Source organism: Diplotaxodon limnothrissa, linkage group LG12 (genome assembly GCF_057381915.1).
Source record: "Diplotaxodon limnothrissa isolate DT_005_m linkage group LG12, D_limnothrissa_male_GT1.1, whole genome shotgun sequence".
NCBI classification, from domain to species: domain Eukaryota; kingdom Metazoa; phylum Chordata; class Actinopteri; order Cichliformes; family Cichlidae; genus Diplotaxodon; species Diplotaxodon limnothrissa.
Window position 1 is genome coordinate 18886942 of NC_140607.1, and position 22421 is coordinate 18909362.

The 22421-nt window shown below is 38.4% G+C and overlaps 2 protein-coding genes across 3 annotated transcripts in view; both read left to right on the plus strand.

Annotated features, from left to right (window-relative positions):
* The first annotated feature begins 7721 nt into the window (after nucleotides 1-7721).
* edil3a (EGF like and discoidin domains 3a) overlaps nucleotides 7722-22421 on the plus strand; it is a 142093-nt gene continuing 127393 nt past the window's right edge. For both annotated transcript variants that reach the window (XM_085367253.1, XM_085367254.1), the window contains exon 1: nucleotides 7722-8091. In XM_085367253.1, the coding sequence (XP_085223379.1) occupies nucleotides 8028-8091 (64 nt within the window). In that variant the 5' untranslated portion in view covers nucleotides 7722-8027. The remainder of the gene's footprint in view (nucleotides 8092-22421) is intronic.
* The window catches only part of LOC146621139 (uncharacterized), a 34131-nt gene continuing 22117 nt past the window's right edge, over nucleotides 10408-22421 (plus strand). Inside the window, exon 1 of the mRNA XM_085367670.1 lies at nucleotides 10408-10467. Within this exon, the coding sequence (XP_085223796.1) occupies nucleotides 10408-10467 (60 nt within the window). The remainder of the gene's footprint in view (nucleotides 10468-22421) is intronic.

Sequence of the window (22421 nt, forward strand, 5' to 3'; positions counted from 1 at the left end):
TGCTCGTAAAACAACTTCAAACAGGATTTATGATCAGAGCAGATCCTTTGAAAGGCCGCAGCTTTTAATGAGTTTTGTCAAACAGCAAAGCATACTCATCAAGAATAACTAAATATATCACCCCGTTTCATAAGGCATTGCAAAAGAGAGAATTCATTTATAATAAACACACATTCGTTGATACTTTTAAAGATTCTTCTCAGCCTTTACCTTTTAGTGTGAGTTCTGCTGTTTCTGGTTGTTACGGGTAAACAGCTAAAGGGCTACAGGAGGGAAGAATGGGTAGGGATTTGGACATGATGGTAGGCAATGTGTGTTTACTCGAGATGATCACGGAACTGGAGGAGTCGGGTGGGAGGATTTGGTCATAACTCAGACTGTTACATTATAAATCCTGCTGTCTCATGCAGGCAAAGAGCGTATTGATTTTTGCACAAGAAATATAGTCCAGGTTGTTTGCCTTTGTTGATATGCAGCATTGTGGTGTGGAAAATGAGTTGCAGAGGTCTTGTGGGGGGTGTGATCGCACACATTGACGTGAATAACCACCCCTCAGCATAATCATGCATTTGTGTTTTCAATTCTGGTTCTTTGGTACATTTGTTTCAGTTGAGTAAGTCAGGTGTGCAATGTGTGCTTACACGGTTGGCCCAAAGTGCTCCTATAACTGTGTCTTTGCATATTTCAGCTGCGTTTCTCAATACTTTGCATTATCAGGGGCTTGCTCATATTTCTGTGTTCATGAGAAAATCTGAAATGTGTCAATACTGCAGTCCTAAACTTTTTGAGACAACCCTCATCTTTTCATATTTTGCTTGGAAAATCAGAGATAGGTGCAGCGGTTTAATGAAATGTGCAAACATACATGGAAAAACTAAGCGGAGAAAACCAAACCTTTGTAGAATTCTAACAAAGCTGAAAGTTTGGCACGACCAACTTTTTTTTTCAACTGAGCCTGAACTCTTAGTCAAGGTTTCTTGTCATTTATTTACGTAGTCTCAAGGAACTGCTCTCCAAGCTTCTTGAAGGACGCTCCAAAGCTCTTTGAATGTTGTCTCTCTTTTGTTCTTTTCTCTCTCGAGTTGATCCCACACTACTTCAGTAATGTTGATGTCTGCGCTTTTTTGTAAGCTACTGTGTGCTTTTTTTTTATCAAGCTATTTCAGATTGTTGTCATACTGAAAAATGAGGGAAATTGTCAATCAGATACTTTCCATATAGTATTGTATTGATCAGAATCTGATGCTACTTTTCTGCATTCATAATTACATCAATTTCTTACAAGATCTCCAACACCATTGGTTGAAATGCAGCCACAAATCGTGACAGAGCCTCCACCGTGTTTCACAGATGGCCGTAGACACTCAGTGTCACTTGCGTCAATTTGAACCACAATTTCCAAATAAAACCAGTTGTCACTGATTTTCAGTCCAGTTCTTGTGTGCTTTAGCATACAGTCTTTACTACCTGTTTCCCTAGAGAATGGTTTCTTCACAGCCTCCTTTCTATTGAAATAATTACTCATGAGATTTCAGCAAACAGTAGACTGATCAACTGTTGCACCGATGTAACTTCCTTCTAGGACGCAAAATATAGAGGAAATGAAGGGTGGTTCAAGACTTTTGCACAGTACTGTACCTTTAAATAAAACATTTTTGAAACAGAATTCTGAAAATCTGGAAAAAGTCCAACAAAAGCAATTTAATCTGTTCAAACTTGTTCCTCCACACTTCGGAAGCCAAATAAGTTTGCTTCTCACACCCTGCAATTTTTATCACCCACTAAAACTTAAAAATCAAAGGATTTTAAGTTTTTCTTAAAGGTCATAATAATAGCACCAGAAAATTCTGTTTTTATAACATCATTAGTGTATTCAATTTAGTTCCCCACAACTTTTTCACGTTTGTGTGTCCAACATTTTGAGAAAACCACTGTGATAAAGGAACTGTTGTTAAGAAGACAAAGAATATTTGATCAGTCTGGGTTTTTAACCTCCTTTTTTAACATCAAAAAATTGGTGATTATCATCTTGATGGTGACAGTGGTTGTGTCTCTGTTTCAGGCAGTGATTGTTGTGAATTAGAAGTTTAAAACTGCTGCTGTTGTGATTTGCTGCCATATAAATAAAACTGAATTGAACAATGACAATAACTTGTGAGAAGGAAAGTTTAGGATATTGCAACATCAGTGTGTTACTACATCAGTGTAACAAAGCCTACCTAAATATTATGATTTTCAGCCATAGTTTAGAAAAGAAATATAGGTTTCTGAATGAGGGGAGTCAGGCCAGTGTTTCAGTCATCCACCAGATTGTTGCCTTGGACATAGTCATGGTGGAAATAGATGGGGCAGGGTGCGCTGTGGCAAATGTTTCTTTTAGTTGGGGTGAGTAATGGAAAATGTTTCTTGTAAGGCGATGTATTATCGTTCTTTCACTCTAAAAATCACAGGGTAACTGGGCTGCATTGCAAAAGAACAAAATGTATCATATTAAATATTGTTGAGTGCAACAACAAGACAAAGGGGTTCTGTTTCCTCATCATTTACAGTTAAAATAGTGGAACTGTCTACTGACATAAAAGTGGCTAATATTGAGCATCACAATCACAGCTTAATTAATCACCTCACTCATTCATTTGTAGTTTCAGCACTCCGTGTATTTGCAGCTGAAAAAGTATAATAATAAGCACAATGAGAAAGAGAAGGAAAGTATGCTTGTGCCAGTGGTATCAGGAGTGAGGGACTAGAAGAAGAGAGGAAAGAGAAACAGAGAAGCCTGCTGGGGGAACATAACTCCGCTCTGTCCCAGTGCTGAGAGAGGAAAGAAAAAGAAGACACAATGCAATATTCTCTTTGGAATTAATACACTGTCTCTTCTGCAAGAGCATCTAATTTAGTGTTACTTGCCTTCCTCACAGTCTCAAGCTGCCCCTCGCTCTGTGTCTCTGCCACTTTCTTCATCCATCTCCTTTACTATCTCGCCATTTCCATACTGCTCCATGCCATAACCATCCTCCCACCCACCCCTCACCCCGCAACATCCACCACCTCTTTCACTTCCCTGCCTCTCATTCTCTTCTTCTCTGCCTTAGGCCTTTGTTAGACTGTCTTTGTGGCGAGTGCAGAAAAAGAGAGACGGGGGCCTTGAACACAAGTCAAGCAGTTTGAATGGGAAAAGGATGGCAGAAGAAACTGGAGAAATGGGAGATGAGAGAGGGACCGAGTGGATATGAAAAACCGCTCGCCTCCTGTGAGAGACTGAATGAAAAGGAAAGGGAGCATGCTAATGAAAAGACAGGCAGGCAAGGACGAAAAAAGTGGTTATCTGTAGTTTTAAGAAAGTTAACCTCATTAAAATTGTGCTAAGAGAAATGCTGAGGGCATACCAGATAATAAATTCTCATGCTAATAGTACATGCTTGGTCAAAATTCATAGATTTTTTATCTATTAAGTTCCAATTCAAAAGGATTTCTGCATCCTAAAGGTGCTACAGCTGCCTCTCCAACTGAATAAAAGCAAAAACTCTGTATGCCCCAAATGAAACATTGCTGGAAGAGAAATAGTGAACACCCGTCTTCAGCTCTTAGTTTTTTTTCTAGAAATGAAAACATGGAACTCGTTTTAGTGGCTAAAACAAAAACAGCAGTAAATGAGTCAAATATGAGAAGGTCACTTTGTTTTCCAGCCCGTTGCTCACCCTAAATGGGTCCCCACGGTCTAAATGAGGATGGATGCGAGCTGAAGACGATTCACTGATCTGTGCTCTGTGTTTCGACAAGCCGAGGGAAAGACAAGGGCAAAGGAGGCAAACGGAGTTGAGTTTGAAGAAGGATTGACCATGTCTAGGTTTAGATATGCGAGTGTGAAGGATTTACAGAATACACTTGTGGCTGCTGTGATTTGTTTCTAAGCTGTGAGAGGACACTGGGAGGAGGTCAAGAGGTCGGTACTTAGCGTGGAGATTTAGCAGCGAGCCCTGGTGCCAGTGGACAATCTTCTTTGATCTTCTCTTTGTTACTCAATTCTTTTACTTTTTCCTACAGGGCATACACAAAACTAATGATGCGTTTAATGATCGCAGATGCATGCTTTTTAGTCAGATGTTAAAGTTTTATATTTTTTAGATGACATATTTTGTTTTTCTGACTACAAATAAAGGCTTTACCTCACACATTTTACCGATACCTTTATTTATAATGATATTATCAGTGCAAAAGCATGAAATCTATAGTCAAAGATTGAGAGGACGGGATGTGATCTTGGAGGGCTGGATGGACAGGTACTATTTTAAAGGGACCAGTGCAGTGCTTTGTAGCACTTTGTAGCAATATAAAATAGAAGTGGATCCTGTGTTTTTCATATGTAGGAATGTCCATTATTGGAGTTGTGCTTCGCTAGACCTGTGCCATTTCCTAAACCTAATTTATGGTCCTGCAAATATGTCTGTCTGCATACACATTTACGTGTGCAAAGTGAGGTGCAGTCCTCCAAAATCCCAAATGCACATTGCTGGACACAGATGACCTATGCCTATTGATTGACCTGAATAGGAAAGGGCGTAGCAGTGGAGTTTGCCAGGAGTGGGAGAACTTTAAAAAAAATCTTCAAAGATCAAATATCACAACATAACTTTGCTCTTCTCTGCAGCTGGCAGACAGACCACCAACAGCACAGGCAAGAGTAGCCAACAGTCTGGTTGTACCACATATTTTGTACACTGCTTTCATCGACAACAAACACTGCAGGTACACTGTCAGCCTGCTACTGCCCCCAGACTGCCTTCATGTTACCTCCGCTTAAGCATAAAATAAGCATTACAACCACATGTTTTACCAGATGTCTGCAAAATGTTCTTGTCTAGAACAATAAAGACATTGACTTTGGTCATAAAACAACTAAATTTAGTTTGTTTGCCTGCTTGGTTGCAGTCAGAGTTGCTGCTGTGTTGTGTTGTTCTGGAGCCATCTCAGCAGGGTGAAGCAGTTTGCAGGATGTAGGTTGAACTATGGGTCGTTCAGTCTTTACTGTCAACATTGATGGTTGCACAGCAGTATTCTGTAGTGTTGCTCTTGTAAGGCAAACAGAGCTCAAAGGGTAGGCACCTGACTGTGGCCCTTGCTCCAGTGTAAGCGAGGTTGAATGGTACCTGGTGATTTTAGTTAATATTGACTTTCCTGCTTGTTCAGAGTGAAGGAAGAAAACTTAGGCAACATTAGGCAAAAGTGAACAAAGTGAAGAAAATACAGAAGAAAGTTTGTGAGCTGTTATAGACAAGTCTTGTAGGATTATGTGAAAGAACTCCACACAAAATAATTCAACACAGGGACATGAAAAATAAAGAACAAAGATAACAACCAACGAGGAGAAAAAAGGAACTAGGACTCCAGTATCATACTGAAGTCTGTAACACAGCATGGGGTCTCCTTGTTGCTGGACTTACTGATATATCCTTCTAAAGACAGAGTTAGGTGCTGTTACATGGGCAGGTTTGATATTATCATAGCACAAACCGCACCTTTCCCCTTCAATATAATCAGAACTAAAGAAAAAGGCAAATAGAACAATGAGCAGGACAATTTAACAAATTCACATCTGTTAACCAATGTGTCCTTAACACAATGACTAGACAGCATCAACAGTTGTTCTAATTTAATTTTATGATCACAATTACAGCTAAGGAACATCAGCAGCCACTGGATAATTTTTTTTAGGGATGTGTCGCATCCCTTCTTTGCCTTCTTTGCCCTTGTCAGTGGATTCATGAAAACCAATGCTTTTTTAAATATAATGGTACGCAGATGTTCCAACATGATCATACTTTGAGGGAGAGGGATGTGCTATTCCACCAAGTATTACGTGCAATGGAGACAAGTCTGGAAATCTGACACAGTGGGAGGTGCTCTTTGGAATAGAGGGCAGCTTCTCATTATCATGATAGCAGACTTTACTGTGGCCACTGTGGATGATTTATTAGTCTTGACCAAGTGCATACAGTTATAGGTCTCTATCTACATTAAACCATAAGACACCTGATATCTTTCATGATTCATAATGAGGAGCCTGAAAGCATCTCAAGGTCAGACTGTTGGGTAAAGACATCGACTTAAAGTCAGAGTCCTGCTACTTTTCTTTCTTTCGTTCTGGAAACTTCTCTCTCAGATGTGCAGAAATGGCAATGGTCACAAATATGGAATGAAACAGTGCATTTATTCATGGATCAGTTATTCGTGTAAGGAGAACATGTCATTGTAATGTCTGCAGCCAGTATGCTATTGCAGAAAATGTCTTTAAATACTATTATTATTTCTTAGAAAACAGATCAAAAATGTTATTGAGGAGTAAGATAGCTATGTTGAACAAATATATGTGGGGAGTTGGTCGGGGCCCATAATCACAGTTCTCACCATGAGTTAATCAGTGTCAGTTTATAATTGGCAAAGTGCAATTGTCACATTAATTTAACTCAACCCAGATTCATGAAAATCCAATCAGAGGTGGGCGAAATATCACACGTGGCACAAAGGAACAATCAGTGTGGTGCCACCCTCTTGAGAAATAATCTAATTTTGAGAATGTCACACCCCAGTGAGACACCTGTATACGTTCAGTATGCATAAACAGTCTGCACACGCTGTGAAAAAGCATGGATGCGTTATTGTAGGTTACTTATTAAAGTTTATGTTTCAGTAAGATCTTCAGTTGAAGGATGGAAATGGCTTGTAAACTGGAAACTCGCTGTAAGCAGGGAAGTTGTGGTTTGTGTAAATTAATATGCGTTAATTAGATGTTCGTTAAACTCTGTTTCAGAGATGCTGTTCAGTCAGTGCCATCTTTTTCTCTCTCCTAGAAACAACAGGAGAATCTACAAAATGAAAATTGTTCATAGAACATTACGGCCAGTATCCTAATGCGATAAAGAATTTTCCAATTTAATCTTTTTGTTGAGGATACTAAAACTCATCAAGGCTTTCCAGAAAAATACTTTTGAAACTACTAAATTAATTGCTGAGCATCCAACTTCCGGAGGCTTAAAAAACAGAAATCTGAGAGTGAAATAAGGAGTTTGGGAGAGGCTGATTATGCGCAATTTAAATTTCTAGCAAGTTCTGACTTTTGGAAGAATTATTTTAAAGCTCTCTCTCTATTATTTATTTTTTTTCGGGCGGTGGGAGTGGGAGGAGGAAGAGTTTGCTCCACCAATAAAGCCTACCATGAAGCATCCTCCGAGTGACCAAAGGACCAAAGTGACTGTGGTCCAAGCTGTATAACGTTTTGACTGTGTGACTGCACCTTTAAAACAATAAAAAAAATAGTAAGAAAAAAAAAAACCCCAAACTTATTTATCCTTTAAAAAATAGCTTTATAACTTAATTTTTAATATTTCTAAAAATAACTTTATAAATACAACTAACTGCGTAAACAGGCATTGGCTTAAACTCTACATGACATGATATCAGAAAGAGAGAGAGAATTAAAAATAAGAAAATAAAAGTCGGCGAAAAACATGGTACTATTTGTTTTTTTTTAAAATTCTAATTATTATTTATTTATTTATTTGAATACACGAGACATCAAATGAAGCGCAGTTCAAATTAAAAGTCATCACTTCTAGTTTTATTTTGTATGTGTGTAGCGGAAGTGATAATTCTTCTGACTCTGGGAGGTTTGACAGTAGTCGTCCGGCAGCACCGAGTGAGCGCACACGTCGCTCTCTCCACTACATCGCACCACTGCGGTAGGAGCGCGGAGGCAGCAGCAGAGGAGTGCCCGGCAGGCACAGTCCACTTGTTCCTGCAGGACAAAATCCAGGTGGCGAGTCTCTCACTCTGTCTCTCTGTGTCTCCCTCTCTGTCGACTTTATCACAGCGCAAGACTTTACCTGAGAGGACATAGTCATATAGCAACAGCTCTCAGGGTAACCCTCACAGTCCAGCCGGAGCAAAGGAAGGAGAAGTTTGGGCTATTGCCACGCGATTTTACCCACAGCTCCGTAACCTTGGAAGTCGGACCTGATTATTGTGAGAGGATGGGACCGCTACTCCTTTCCGTCGCCCTGTGCTTGAGCGCCGCTGTCCCACAGCGTGTGAAAGGTGAGCGGAACAAGTGACAGGCAAAAATAATCATTGTCACATTTTCTTTTCTTTTCTTTTTCCCCACACAAATAGTTCTTTAGCGTGGGAGCATCACCGAACAGGGGATCGATCAGAATCCTTTGGCATATTTACATATTCTACTGAAAGTGACAAAGTGCTGGTGATTATTCAAAGAGGATCGTGGGGAGTGGGGGTATTGTTCGCGGGAAACGGAGCAATCTCGGCACGTTTTTTTTTTTTTAAATCCGTGCACGACTCGTTAGTTAATTGGTTTGATTGTGTTCAGAGGAGACCCGTTTGAGTATACAAGCGGCCGATTGTGTATTTTATCTGTGTGTAATTGCTCTTTGATAAAGGGCCACATGAGACTGCGCACAATTAAGGCAAATGTGCACAGCTCCAGTGTTTCGTGCGCCCTCACAGTGACCATCTTCAGCTGCTTGCTTGGCTTATGTGCGAAGCTTACATGGGGTAAAAGAAGCTGAGGGTCCAGGTTTAGCTCTCGTTAATTAATGCAGAGGGACAAAGGCATCTTTCTCCCCTTATTTTCCCTTTTTTAAATAACCAATATAAAAAGAAGAAAAAAAAAACGGAATAGAAAGATTTCTTGCGTGGTGACTAGACAAATCTAGAGGTGATATATATCCTGTAATAGTTGCCTTATCATTATTAACCAGCGCAATATTACAAGTAGGGTAAATGGACATTGAAGTAGGGCTGCTCGATTATGGCAAAAATGATAATCACGATTATTTTCACTGAAATTGAGATCACGATTATTTGACGATATTTATTTAACCCTTTAAGACCTACTATAGAACCAAGTCCACCAGAGCTTATATTATTTTTTTTTTTACATGCTGTAGTGCCATTTGTGGGAGCATTTCAAGTTTCTATACATCAATACAACTGTTATAGCCCATATTTTAATAATATGTATGCATTAAGTCCATAGTAATTACATAAATTGCAAAAAAGTGCAATAAACTACAAAAAAAAATAGAAAATCGCTTTTGTTTTGTTTACATATATTTCTACTTGGAGAAATTTAAGAGGTTTATCCCTCAAAACTTTAAATACAATAAAGTTTCAAAAAATAGTTTACAACAACAGGAAATTTATTTTGAGTGTCCTCATAGTTTTATTTTGGAGATACAGCAATTTTTATATACTGCAGGAAAAACAAAAAACAATCCTATGATGCAAATTTGCAAAGAAAACAGCAGGTGCATCATTTCACTGTGGGAAGTGTTACGAACAGCTGATGGATCGGCAAAGCGTGTTTCTGGAATATTATGTTTTTGTTCCTGCAAGCGCTTTTTATGCAATTTTTGCAAAGCTATATGTGGAACGAAACCGTGACTGAGGACAAGCTGATGGCATAAGATGTAAGTACAACTCCTCCGGTTTCATATGCAAAACAAATTATTGCGCTAGCTTACACGGTTCAGGTTCTAAAGGGATTTAAAAATAGTTACACAAAACGGAGCGTGCTGCTCTGACCGGCTTTAAAGGGTTAACAATGACTTTAAAAAATAATATAAAATAGTGTGCAACACCACTGAAGTTTTTTTTTAAACTCTCTTTTCAACCAACGGCAGTCACTCTCCTCTCCAAATAACTTCTGCTTAGCTTTCCGAGCTTCCCTCGGGTCCTCTTAATCAGCGGTCTCCACCCTTTTTTGCGCCACGGACGGTTTATGCCCGACAATATTTTCACGGACCGGCCTTTAAGGTGTCGCGGATAAATGAGGGAGGGGCTAATAATCGGCTCAGTCATTTTTAATGATCGTTGAAAGCCCAGATCGTAATCGTGATTAAAATTCGATTAATTGAGCAGCCCTACATTGAAGTCTAATGTAGGGTCTTACCAAAACATGTCACACTGCTTTATGCAGAGAGAAAACTGCTGAAAGCTTATAGATTAACCTGACTCCCTGAATCACCGTTCCCATCATTTACATCCTCCCCCCTTTTGCCCTTCCTGTCCTCTGGTGATGGGGATGTTTAAGCTTTTGGCCGCTATATATTTTCCACCATCAGTGCAGAGCCGTACCTGTGGGATACAAACATATATATATATTTTTTTTTGATAAAGAAAACAGGGTAGTCCTGATAGAAGTGGGTCATGCCATTGTCCCTGTCTCTGTTCATTTAGCAACACGCTTGCCTCAGGAGTCACACATGTCAGACAGACCTCAGTCTCTACACCGGGAGTGTGCCCCAATCAGAGTTTCTAAGGCTCCCTAAGCCTCACAGTGTCAACTCACAGTCAGCTGTTACAAGACATAATACTCCCTGGTAGGCTGGCATAATGAATGTACAGGAAGAGCAGAGAGCCGTGGTGCCGCGGGTCGACTTGTTTCAAGGCTCAGTGAGTTAAAAATAAACCCCGGACTAGTCCCTCAATTAATCATATCCCAGTTAAAAATTGTGCTATTGTAAAGGGATTTATTTTTTTTGTCCATCTGCTTCAAAAATGAGTTAAGCTGTAACCTTAGTCACAAAAGGGAGCTTGTTAGAGGAGGAAATGGAGGTTAATCGACAGTGTTAACGTTTCATCTGTGTTTGAACAACAGCCATAGTCATATTGGTCAGCCTGGCAGCTATATTTGCAACCGAACCCCTTCGTCACCGTTGCTGTCAGTCTGACATGTTTAAAAAATCCACAGTCAGATTAAAAGGGACACGAAAGCATTCAGCTGTCATGAAGAAAGTGGCAGAAAAAAATGTCTTGTGATTATTAGAAATCTCTTTGTGTTGCCTTGAAGATACGGTTTACTTACCTTTTGTCATTGCTCAAAGACAGCAGGTGTCTTCTGAGATAGCGGCTAACAAACACTGCATGGAGGATGTCACAGGGTGCCTCTGTCCACTGAAACAAATTGATGGGGTAGAAAGATTCGCCTTCAGGTAAAACAGACTGCATTGTTCCATGTCAGCGTGCAATACATCACCTCCTCTCTTTGGTTACTGGGGCTGACTCTCACACATTGTTTGGGGTCCTGCCTGTCTGTCTGGACAAAGCACATGACTGCACCCGTGGGTTCTGTGGATGGATATGTAAGACGCTTTTGTGCTTTGTTTGGAGTGTCAGCCTTAATGAGTTTTATGCATCTTAATTTTAGCCCCAGTCTTGTGATAAGGACTTCACAATTAGAGGCTTTTAGTCAAATGGACAGCCATCTGGAGTGGCAGTGTGATTGTTTGCTATTGGTGAGCCATGATTAGTGTTAATATTGTTGACTGCTGTTCATTTAAGCCAAAGATTGCACTTGTTTAACGCAGTTGAAGAAGTCAAACAATACACTAATGTAGAAATATTGCAATTTTGCGAATGTTGGCAGCTTTAAATTGCTCATCATGCTCAATATGATGTAGGTTTGAGAGGTTGGGAGGCTTACTGAAGGGCAGCAGAAGTTTTGTTTAGCTGAGAGAAATTGAGCTTCTGCTTCCAAACAGTTGGATGGATATAAATGAGATATACCGACTTGATAGATAAATCTATCAAGGCTGATTTGATAGATTTATCTGAAAGGTCAACACATTTACTGGCAGCTGAGGTTATGGTTGATGTACCAATGAATTTTAATAAGAATGACATGTGACCTACACTGCTCTGCAAAAGTAAAGAGCCACCCCTCATTTCTGTATATAAAATGGGAAAACACTACAAATATACATGGCAATACAGTATATAAGGCAAGAGTTTGTGCAATCCTAATGAGGTTAAAAAACCAATATTTGGTACGACCCAATTATTCTTCAACACTGCCGCAACTCTCTTAGGCAAGCTTCCCTGTCATTTCTTTAAGCAGTCTTCAGGAAAAGTTCTCTGGGGTTCTTAAAGAACATTCAGAGCTCTTCTTTGGATGTTGGCTGCTTTTGTTCTGTTCTCTATCAAGATGATCCCACTTGCTTCAATAAGGTCTGGGCTCTGGGGAGACCGATCCATGACTGATAGTCTTTAACTGTGTTTTTCTATCCAGGTATGCTTTAAATGCATTGACCTTGTACTGGGAACCATTTTCATGCTGGAAAATGAAGTTGTTGCCAATTACATGCTTTCCAGATGGTATTGCATAATGGATCAAATCGAATCGCACGTTTTTGCCTTCATAATTCCATCAAGTTTGAGAAGATGCTCAATAGCACTGAATGTAAAGCATCCCAAAACCTCACCAGAGCCTCCGTTGTGTTTTACAGATGACTGTAGACACTGTTGTACCTCTCTCCTGATGATTTTCAGTACAATTTGTGTGTAATTTGGCATACCTGTAGAAACCTGGAGAGATCCATCCATCCATCCATCCATCCATCCTCTTCTGCTTATACCACAGGGCTAGAGGGCCAGGAGAGCTATTTAGAAAATAAATAAATAAAAGAGAGTCTAGCTCCTTGGGAGCAAAATATGAAGAAATAAGCCTTTTGCACATTACTGTAGCTCTACAGTGCTGTGCACTAGATGTGCAAAGATAGTGTGCTGAAGAAATGAAAGCCTTTTAAAAGAAGATGTATTTGTTTCCTTGCCACAAAAGAGGAAATAAATAACAGCAAAAACAAAATTTTTTACTCTGACTCAGAATTTTGGTCCATCTCTATTATATCTTTAATAAAATGGAGCTTTTGTTTGCAGACATTTAAATGGATATAATACATATTAATTGTACAGATTTATCCAAACCTCATTACCTTTACTGGCCACTAAAGGTTATGGTTGATGTATGACTGACTTTTAATAACAATAACTGGCGACCTACCTCTACAGTGCTCTTCAATCGGGTTTTAAATGGCACAGTCCTTAATCAGTGGAGAGAGGTCAGACTTCTGTCAAATCAGCAGCCATGATTAGCAACGGATTCCAAGCAACTCATTGGACAACAACCCCTGCACAAGAAAATGCAACATAGAATATCAAAACATAGAACTAAGTGATGTAGTGCCAGCGCTGCTGTTTTTTTGTGGAACTTAATAGGGATATTTGTTGTCAGTGCAGATGTTCACTAATCCTTTTTATATTTGAAGGAGACTTCATTTGTCTGTCATGCTGACAAGGTGATGCATACAATGCTATTTGTCTTTGCCATCTCAGTTCTCCTGCCTACATTTCATGCTTGACTTATATGGAGGGCACTGGAGTGATGGTTATCAAGGTTGCAAGGACATATGAAGAGGAAACGCTTACCAAAGAGCTTTAATGCAGCCTTGAGAAGAAAATAGCAGCATGGTGGTAAAAGACCTATTTTAGTCAATGCAAACTTTCAGACAGGAAAAAAATGGATGTTTCATAGTTATTTTATAACATTTTGTGGTTTTGTTTGATTTAGAGTTCTGTGCAAAAGTCTTGAGCTGCCCCTCATTTCTTTATATTTAGCTTCCAGGTTCCCAGACTTTCTTGTCATTAAAGTGGTTTTGAGAAGTCGTCACTCTTGGATGAGTGACGAAACATTTCCCAGGCTGTTCATCTATGTCCAGATGAACAGAATCATCTTTTTGGGAGTTTTTTACCTGGATGATTGAGCATGCATCAAGACATCTCGAGAAATAGTTCTCCAGATTTTTTTGTTTTGTTTTTAAGAGTTTTTCTTTTACACATTGGCTGCCTTTTTCCCCCAACAGGGTGATTCGCAAAGAGGGGAAAACTTGCATATATTAGCACTGTGTGCAGTGCATTCTCAAAAAAGTGGTTTAGACCTGCTTTTCAGTCAGTGGTGTTGGGGATCTTGTCAAAACTGGTGTAATTATGAATGAGGAGAAATACCATCAGGTTTTTATTTGACCATGCAATACTGGAAAACCCCTGATTTTTAATGGTGGGCAATGTGACCTCAAAATTAGATTATGACACTTTGAGAAAATTTATGATATTTCTGACAAAAAAGACATTTGGAGCATTTTATCGATGCTTCGGGCAGCAGCAAATGAAAGACATTTTCCATCCTTCTTTTCCAATGAGCTACTGTCATTGAGGACACACTTCCTGATTTGAAGTGTGAATCTATTTTATAAAAATAAGGTGCTACCAGCAGTGTGGTGCCAGAGAGACACAAGATGTGTGGAATGTAAGCACAAAAGTAACCCAGGGAGTGTAGTTTAACAATAAATAAAGTACCAAATTATTAATATTATTACATTATAAATATGAGCCATATTTTTGCTGTTGAGTCTTGGCTCATGCTTTAAGCCCTGTTTTGCCACCTTGTAAACACATCAATAATTGAATGGGTTGAACATCATTAGCTGCCTGTACTGTATGTCTTCCTTCGTAGCCTGGACAATGTGTGTGTTTTTTTCCTCGAGTCATGAAACACATTTGTTCTTCCCACCTTTGGCAGGAACAATTTTCCTTGCATATTTTGCTGAGTGCTGTGCTTTGTTGGAGGTTGCTGAAGTAGTTTTAGTTTTGGCTGACTTGTGGCTGTTGCTGTCAGTTATGCCTGGGCTTCTCTGCTTGCATGCATTGGGGAACACAAAGGCATGGGGATGCTACAACATCGTCAGTGTAAAAATATCATGTAAAAATTTATACCAAACAGTCAAAGCTAATCCTCACAAATGATATGATATGGCACAGCCCTAATAATGGTTTCATTTTCCAGCATGACAATGATCTCAGACACACTGCCAATACAGCAAAAGCAAAGCTGGATAGGAAAACAGACAATGGAACACTATCGGTCATAGACTGGCCTCCCCAGAGCACGGACCTCAACATTACTCCAACAATGTGGGATCACCCTGACAGAGAACAGAACAAAAGGCAACACCCCAAGAGAATTCAGGCTATGTTGAAAAATAAAGGCGGTCCTACCAAAAATGGACTTTCAGGCTTGTTAGGATTGTCGAAACTCTCTTTCCCCTTATATACTGTGGTTTCCATTTATGTTTGCACATATTTTAGTAAATCATCCAACTATTTCCCATTTCCTTGCACATTAGAAAAAAACTAAAAAACTGAGGTGCCTCAAGACTTTTGCAGTAATGGTACAATAATCATGTGACCGTCACTGAAACACTGAAAATTATCGTGTTTGAAGCCCAGTTCTGTATCCTCAAGGTGACTTTTGCTTAACTCTGCATTTGGCAGTGAGTGAAAAGGAAGAATTCTTCAAGGCATCAAAGAGACAAAAGATAAACACAAAGACTGATCACCAGTAAAAATAGCAATTTTCACACAATAGCTTGTCTGTTTTCCCATAGACCTTAACTCAAAGGTGATGTTTCTCTTCACAAAACTATGGAAATGTTGATTCTGTATTTCCCCAAACAGTGTTAAAGTTCTATCACTGACTAAAGGCAATATATAACATTATGACAGCTGACTTAAGCTGTGGCGTTCTTAGCAAAGTGTTAATGTCAGGAAAAAAAGCAGGAAGAGCCCCGTAGCTTGAGTAAAAAGATTATACAAATTCTTCATTTGTAGTGTGAGTTATCGTTGAGTGTACATTCATTTTTCAGCTAAGAACATGCAGCGGCCTGTCCCTTTCATAGCTTGAGTATTAACAAGACCACATGCTGGGTTTAAGTAATCCCACTGGGTCACAATTAATGTTTCAACTCTTGGAGGCACAAGAAGACTCACTGCATGTGATGCAAAAAAAGTTGCAGGTAATAACTTCAAATATATGCACTTTAACAAGTGGACCTGCATGTTTGAAATCGTTAAAGGGTATAGTGGATCACTTCAAAGTGACACATGTGACACAATAACAATTTTAGCTCAATTATGCTGTTTTCATAATGCTTCAAACCAAAATTATAAATGAAAATGACATTTCTTTTTGATTACTTGATTTTCCTCCTTACAGCAGACAATTCAGTATCTCTGCTAGTACTAAACCTTACTGCCAGTGGATGGTTGTTAGTGGTGGAACGGTGGTCGCACAACGTAGTTTGATGATAAAGTATTAAAGCATGCAGAAGTGGAACGCTGAAGGTTCAAAACACTTTTGATCTGTGTAACTCAATGAACAGCATTCTTCCCCCTGCAAATGCGATCTTACTTCACTGTTTTATTCATGTGTGACATTCAGAAGACATCACCTGTATGTAATTTAACACTAAAATTTGTATCCGCAATGCATTTTTGTGTGACTCACCAATAAATACGAAATGATTAATTTGAAAAAGCACCGCAGGCTAGTTTAAGTATAAAAAGATGGGGAAAAAAATCTTTTTTCTGGCCCTTTTCCTGCAATGCTTCTTTTATTGGCACATAAATTCAGAAAAAAGCACAAATATCATAATTTTCTGTTCACTAAACTTATATGGAGTAATTTGCAGAAGCGCAGCTCCTCTTGTAAATGAGTAAATCTTTGCATTTTGATGGATAAAGGTCTGTCAGCATGAGGCAGAAAGGGGAAATAGGTTTTAAATGCGTAAAAGTGCCTTTTAGATTTGTTTATCGACACCACAGATGTGACTATTGTTAATAATATTAAAATATAAATAAAACAAATTTATGTCAGAGATGTATTCTGATACCTCTCAGTCATGGTACAGTATCATAACAAACTTGGATTTTTTTTAAAAATTCAAATTCTCAAGGTTCAGCTACCATTTTTTTAGGTTAAAAATCAGAGGTATACTGCAAAAAGAAAGGCCCTGGGGCCACAAGAAAAATATTAAAACCAAACTTTTCACAGATAAGGAAGCCTAACAAGGTAAACAATTGGTAACAGTCAAGTTGGATGAAAGGAAGATAAACCAGGGTATTTTTTGGCTGGAACGTTAAGAGTTTTCTTGTATATCGTTAAAATGTTTGTATCTATCTTTCTCTATATTATTTTAAGAATGTTGTTTTTATCAATAACTGCCTATGCAGATGTGTAGGTGTGCCAAGTGTAGGTGTGTGTGTGTGGGAAGAGGATAGGTATTTAGGAGGAGGGAGAAATGAAAAGCTTACTGACAAGTGTCAATGTGGATTGTAAGTGTATCCTCAGCCAAGCACAATTTCTATGCTCAGTGGGTGTGCCTGCTGAGTGCAAAGGACCCCCTGTATTTGACAGGGAGGTATCACACCAGTATCAGCATTCATTATTGGTTTTGGCCATGAGTGAAGACTTCACCTTTCCCCAACGGATCAATAGGAAGAATAAAGTATTTTGCATTAAGTGCAGAACTGCAGCAGCCGTTAAGTCTGATGAGATGTAAGCAGTTTCAGCTTGCTTAAGTTTTAGTGGTTGACAAACAAAGAATGTAACTCTTGCTTTTGTATGGGAGTATTAGACTCATTTACATCTCTCAAAAAGAGACAATTTCTGGTTGTATTAATTACAAATATGGTTAAACTGCTTCAGATGGAAGTGAAGCTGCTGTAGTTAAAATGAGATTGATTACTTTAGTCTTTGGTCTGATAAAGAACCCACCATATTCAGTCAGGCCAGTCTACTTACTTTAGTTTAGATGAGATTAAGTGCTTAAGCCACCTGTCCCAAGGAGATGATGCCTCCTGATTCTGTCCCAAGGACATACTTAAATGAAGAGTCCCAACTCAGTCTATATTAAAAAAAAATCCTTGAATTATGTCTCTGTCTTTGATTGACAGTTATGATGCCATAAAACCTACAAGAAATAACTAGCACTCATGTAAATTAATTAAACACTGTAACTGTTTTGCAACATATAATTTATTTTAAAACTTCTTTGAGGTGTTTTCAGCTTTTTACACTTAAAGACTTGCCAGCTCTGTATTATACAGTATTTCAACTTACATTTGAGTATATTAGTACATGCACTGAATGTATTGTCTGTTTTTCTTTGTGTGTGTTTGTGTGTGTACAGAAGAGTTGGTTTTTGTGCTTGAAGCTTGGAGAGGTAACCCAGAAATGTCATCACACCAAGTCTAGGCAGCAATTCTGGCTGTTTTTCACAGTGTGGAAGTGCATCCATACTTCACTCATTTGGCAAAACACAAAACAACATGCATTTATTTATCGTGTGAGTCAGCCCGAGTTTACACTAAATTGCGCTGAATAGAAACAGGTGAGTGACTGAGAGGAAGCAGGATACGATCAGTCTGGATATGACAAGTTTCAACTGGAAGCCTTTGCTTTAAACATTTTTTTTTTCAGAAGAGCAATTTTAGGTAACGACATAATGTATATGTTATCCATTTTGAAGATAAGTGCAGTTTTTTTTTTAAGTGCAACATTTTCCATCCAGATGTTTTAGATTACCCTTGGGGTTTGTAGTACCAGCCACGGGTAGAAAGAGGGAGAAAAAATAGAGCTGAGAGCCAGGATGAAAATTCCCTTTAACATGATGTTCATCGAACAGAAACCACTCCTGCCCGAAAATCAAAGTGAGACATAGTCACAGTCAGTTGCCCTCACAAAAAGGGCAAAGGTTGCAACAATTTACACCAGATTTGTACTTTCAGGTACAAGTTTCTGATAACTTTTTTTGCTAGAGTCTCAATGCTCAACAACATGTCACAAGACAGCAATAGTTTCAGATGAGCTTCTCTTGTTTTTAGCTCAGTAATAAACCAAGGGCAAGCCAAATGTAGCAGTAACCACTTATTAAGGTCTTAACCCTGTATAGCACATAGTAAGTAGAAAGAAAATTGTGGTTTTATACTAAAATACCAACATTAAAATATTACTTGACACCACTGTGATCAGTTTGCATGCTTTAAATCAAACAGAACTGAATTGAATAAACACTCAATTTGATTTGTGAACAAAAAGTCAGTATTTCTTTCCACTTCCTAACTTTTGCTTAATGTGGAGAATCCAACTGTTCACCTGTTCTCGATCCACTCGTGTTTTTCATTCTCATTGAAGGCTAGAGCCATTCCCAGCACGTACGATATACAGTAGATACATAAATTGTTAAAGATAATCTGAGAATCTGTTTTCAGATATTATTACTAAGATATTATTTTCAAATTTTGTGTCATGCGAGATACTAATAACAGCTCGAGCTGATTCAAGTTTGGTGAAAGGTCAAGGTCAAAATCAGCAAAAACTCCATGAGTATCTAAATTGGCTAAGCATTTGAGCTAAACCTTCATTGTTAGCACCCAAAGTCAAAGTTGACCTTGAAAAAATCTCCAAGTAGTATATCAGACGAAAGGGCACGAAGAGAGCTGTACAACACATTTTTTCTTTTGTTTTTTCAATACAGTGCCCTACAAGGTTACATTAATTTTACAGTTTTTACAGTTTAAAGATTTCAGCCTATTCTGCTTCAGCCCAACTATTTTTGTATGTAATACTTAAAGGTCATGGGTCAAAGGTCAGGGTCATGTCAATTGGGAAAAAGGTTTAGTTTCCATATTACCAAAACGAACATCAGCGTAAAACATTAAAGTTTTAGTGCAGCCCTTGCTTTTGAATTGTGCTCTTTGGGTTTTTGTTAATGGAACAAAGTGTAACAATGTCTGAAACCAAGACCAAATCTGTGGTATAAATGTTGTAACCGAACTGCTGTTGAGATGTCATTTCATTACTAACAGAGACACTGATGGAACCACACCAGAATTTATTTAGTGCTTTTCTGGTCACGGTGATCACTCAGAGTGCTTTAGGCCAGAAGCTGTGTTTCACCACAGCCTCATACAACAATTTATTCTATAAACTTTAAGCACTTTATCTACTGCTCAGCCAATTCAGCTCTCATAGTCCTGTGGGAGCCCAAGAAGGAATGCTCGCGTTGTGAGGCAACAATGCTAACCATTGCACCACCATGATGCCCAAGTGGGGTAGACACAGAAAAAACAAGGCAATTATGTAACAGACACATCATTACTTCACACTTCATAGCAGAGTAACAGTAGTCTGCTTCATTTTCAGATTTAGCTAACTACTGGGACACAATTGGTATGTTGGCAAAGTTGTTACAGTTACATAGTTTAACTGTACCTCTCTGCAGCTGTTTTTCTAAAATTAAACTGTTTACAGCATGTGTGGAAATACAGGATGATAAGCGGCTGCCAGAATGTGCAGATGTAATGATATGCATTGATATTATCCATATGCTTGTTGCTACACAAGCTGGCCATGTGGTCTTTAAAACGTGCTTGCCTGTTTGAATACAGATGTTTTTTAACCATTTTTCCTTTAACGTTTGTGAATTCAGTCAATTAATCAATCAGTTTTACAGAAACCACAGAATAAATGTTCTCAGTGATAAACAAGACCACTGAGTTATACAAGAACCATTAAATTGTTTGTTTTCACTTTCTCCATATTTTATAAAGAAGAAAAAGTGTGTCATTTATAGCATAGTCATTTATAGCATAGTCAAGCGTTACAACACTGGTGTTGTCATGTTTAATTTTATGCCTCTTTTAGGACTTCTCACATTCTAGAGAAAGCAATCAGAGGAAGCAGACAGGAAGAAATGAAACAAATGTCAGCCTATGCTTAATGTATGAACTGTTCAGCTTTCAAGCTGTTACTTCCCTCTTATTTAGTTTAGTTTTCATATTGTATACCCAACCTAATTCTAACTTGCATTATTAACCATGTTTGATATCGTCCTATTTTATCTACTTTGCTTCTGAAACAGACCTTTGTACAACTCACCACTGTTTGAGGCACATGAAATATTTACAACTTTGATCTCTCTAACCTGTTCACTTGTCCTAGGTGGGTGTGCTCTATTGCAGATTCTGCCAGTGTATTGTGACTAAGCTTGAAATCTTGTTCTGCACCGAGTGTTGAACCTGTGAAGAGTGTGACAGATTAAATTAGCAACTGAAAAGTTCAAAGTTTAAATTGCAGTGTGTATTTTTAACTGTGTTCAGTGCACTGAAGGAGAGTCTTTGTGAGATATTGCACTCTCACTCTTGCTGTCTTCCTCTCTTGCATACACAAACTCTAGAAGTTATAATTATACACATAGAAGCATAGTTCTTTAGTTGTTGCTGCATTTCGTTGGAGATGTGGTTGGATAATAGGAATAATGCTATCGACTGGACACTAGCAGCGTGTAGTACATGTGTTTATCTGTCTGTGTCACATGCTGTTCGGTTACAAAGATGTGTTATCTTTTAAAGATGTGTGCTAAGGCAAAGACAAAATAAAATCACTGAAAAGTGAATACAGCATTTTACGTCGAAGCTCAGTAATCACCCTTGACTGTACATCATCACTCACACTGAGCCTTTTCTTGCTTGACACTGAATCTCTAAGTAAGTAGTGCCTGCTACATGAAATTCACTGACCAAGGGGTAAGCAGGATGAAAAAAAATTCAATTTGTCAAGGCCTGCCCTTTCCGTTGCACACAATGCACAGCTTAGGCCTTCGGGTGTGAAGTATGAAGGGAACAAGAATCAGAAGATATTTTTCAAGTATTTTTCATGTCCTTCGATGTTTCCTGCGTTGAAGAGGAACATTAAACAGAGCTTACCAGCAATTTTTGACTTTTCAAATAGCCTGTGTAAACTTACCTAACAATAAATTGCGGCAGGTGAAGGACCTGCTATTCAGTGAGACAGAACAAAGTAGCTCATCATGTCATCCATGTGTTTTTCATTTTAATAAATGTGCTGTTAATTAATGGGGATGGTAATTGTTCTGTTGGCAAGAAAACGAGATCAGTACCATTCTCACATTTGTTCATTCAGTATTTAACTGGAGTAAACAGCTTATGTTTAATTTGATTCAACACTGCTTTTAAAGTGCTGGTTAATCTGTAATAATATTAATTGTTATATTAGCAGACTGAATTTTATATAAGTAAATTAAACCCTTCAAATTCTCATTAACTAAAGTGTTAAAATTTACTTCAAACAAGGCACTGCATGCAGCAGGTATTGCTGCAAAAAAAAGGGAAGCTTTGTTTTGCAAAATATACCAGTGGTGGATAGAAGCAGGTGGAAATCTCACTTTTCTTTGTGTCAAAGGTAAAACAGGTAGTTATACTGGTTAATGTTGTTGTTAACCAGTATAACTATAATGTTTAATATGTGAGCATGCCCATAAAATACACCCATTATAACAGTGTCATTGTTGTGATCTGTTGCCTCTTTAGCAGTTTTTAACATGGATTTATTTTGGTAATCATATGAAAATACGAACCACAAAAAAACCAAACCAAACCAAACTTTATATAAGGATTTCACACACTTAGCATCACAACTAGCTAATCGAATGAAACAACTTCTTCCTATTTCCTGTATTTATGCTAAGCTAACAGGCTTCAGAATCCATTAGACATTTGTGAGCTGCATGGTTTAACCCTCCTGTGTGTTTTTTGACAAGAAAATAAACATGTAGAATTTTACACAAATCTTGATTTCAATTTTTCTTGATAAAATTCTCAAGCAGAAATGTGGAAATATTAAATTAGCCATATTTCCTGCTTTTATCAAAGTT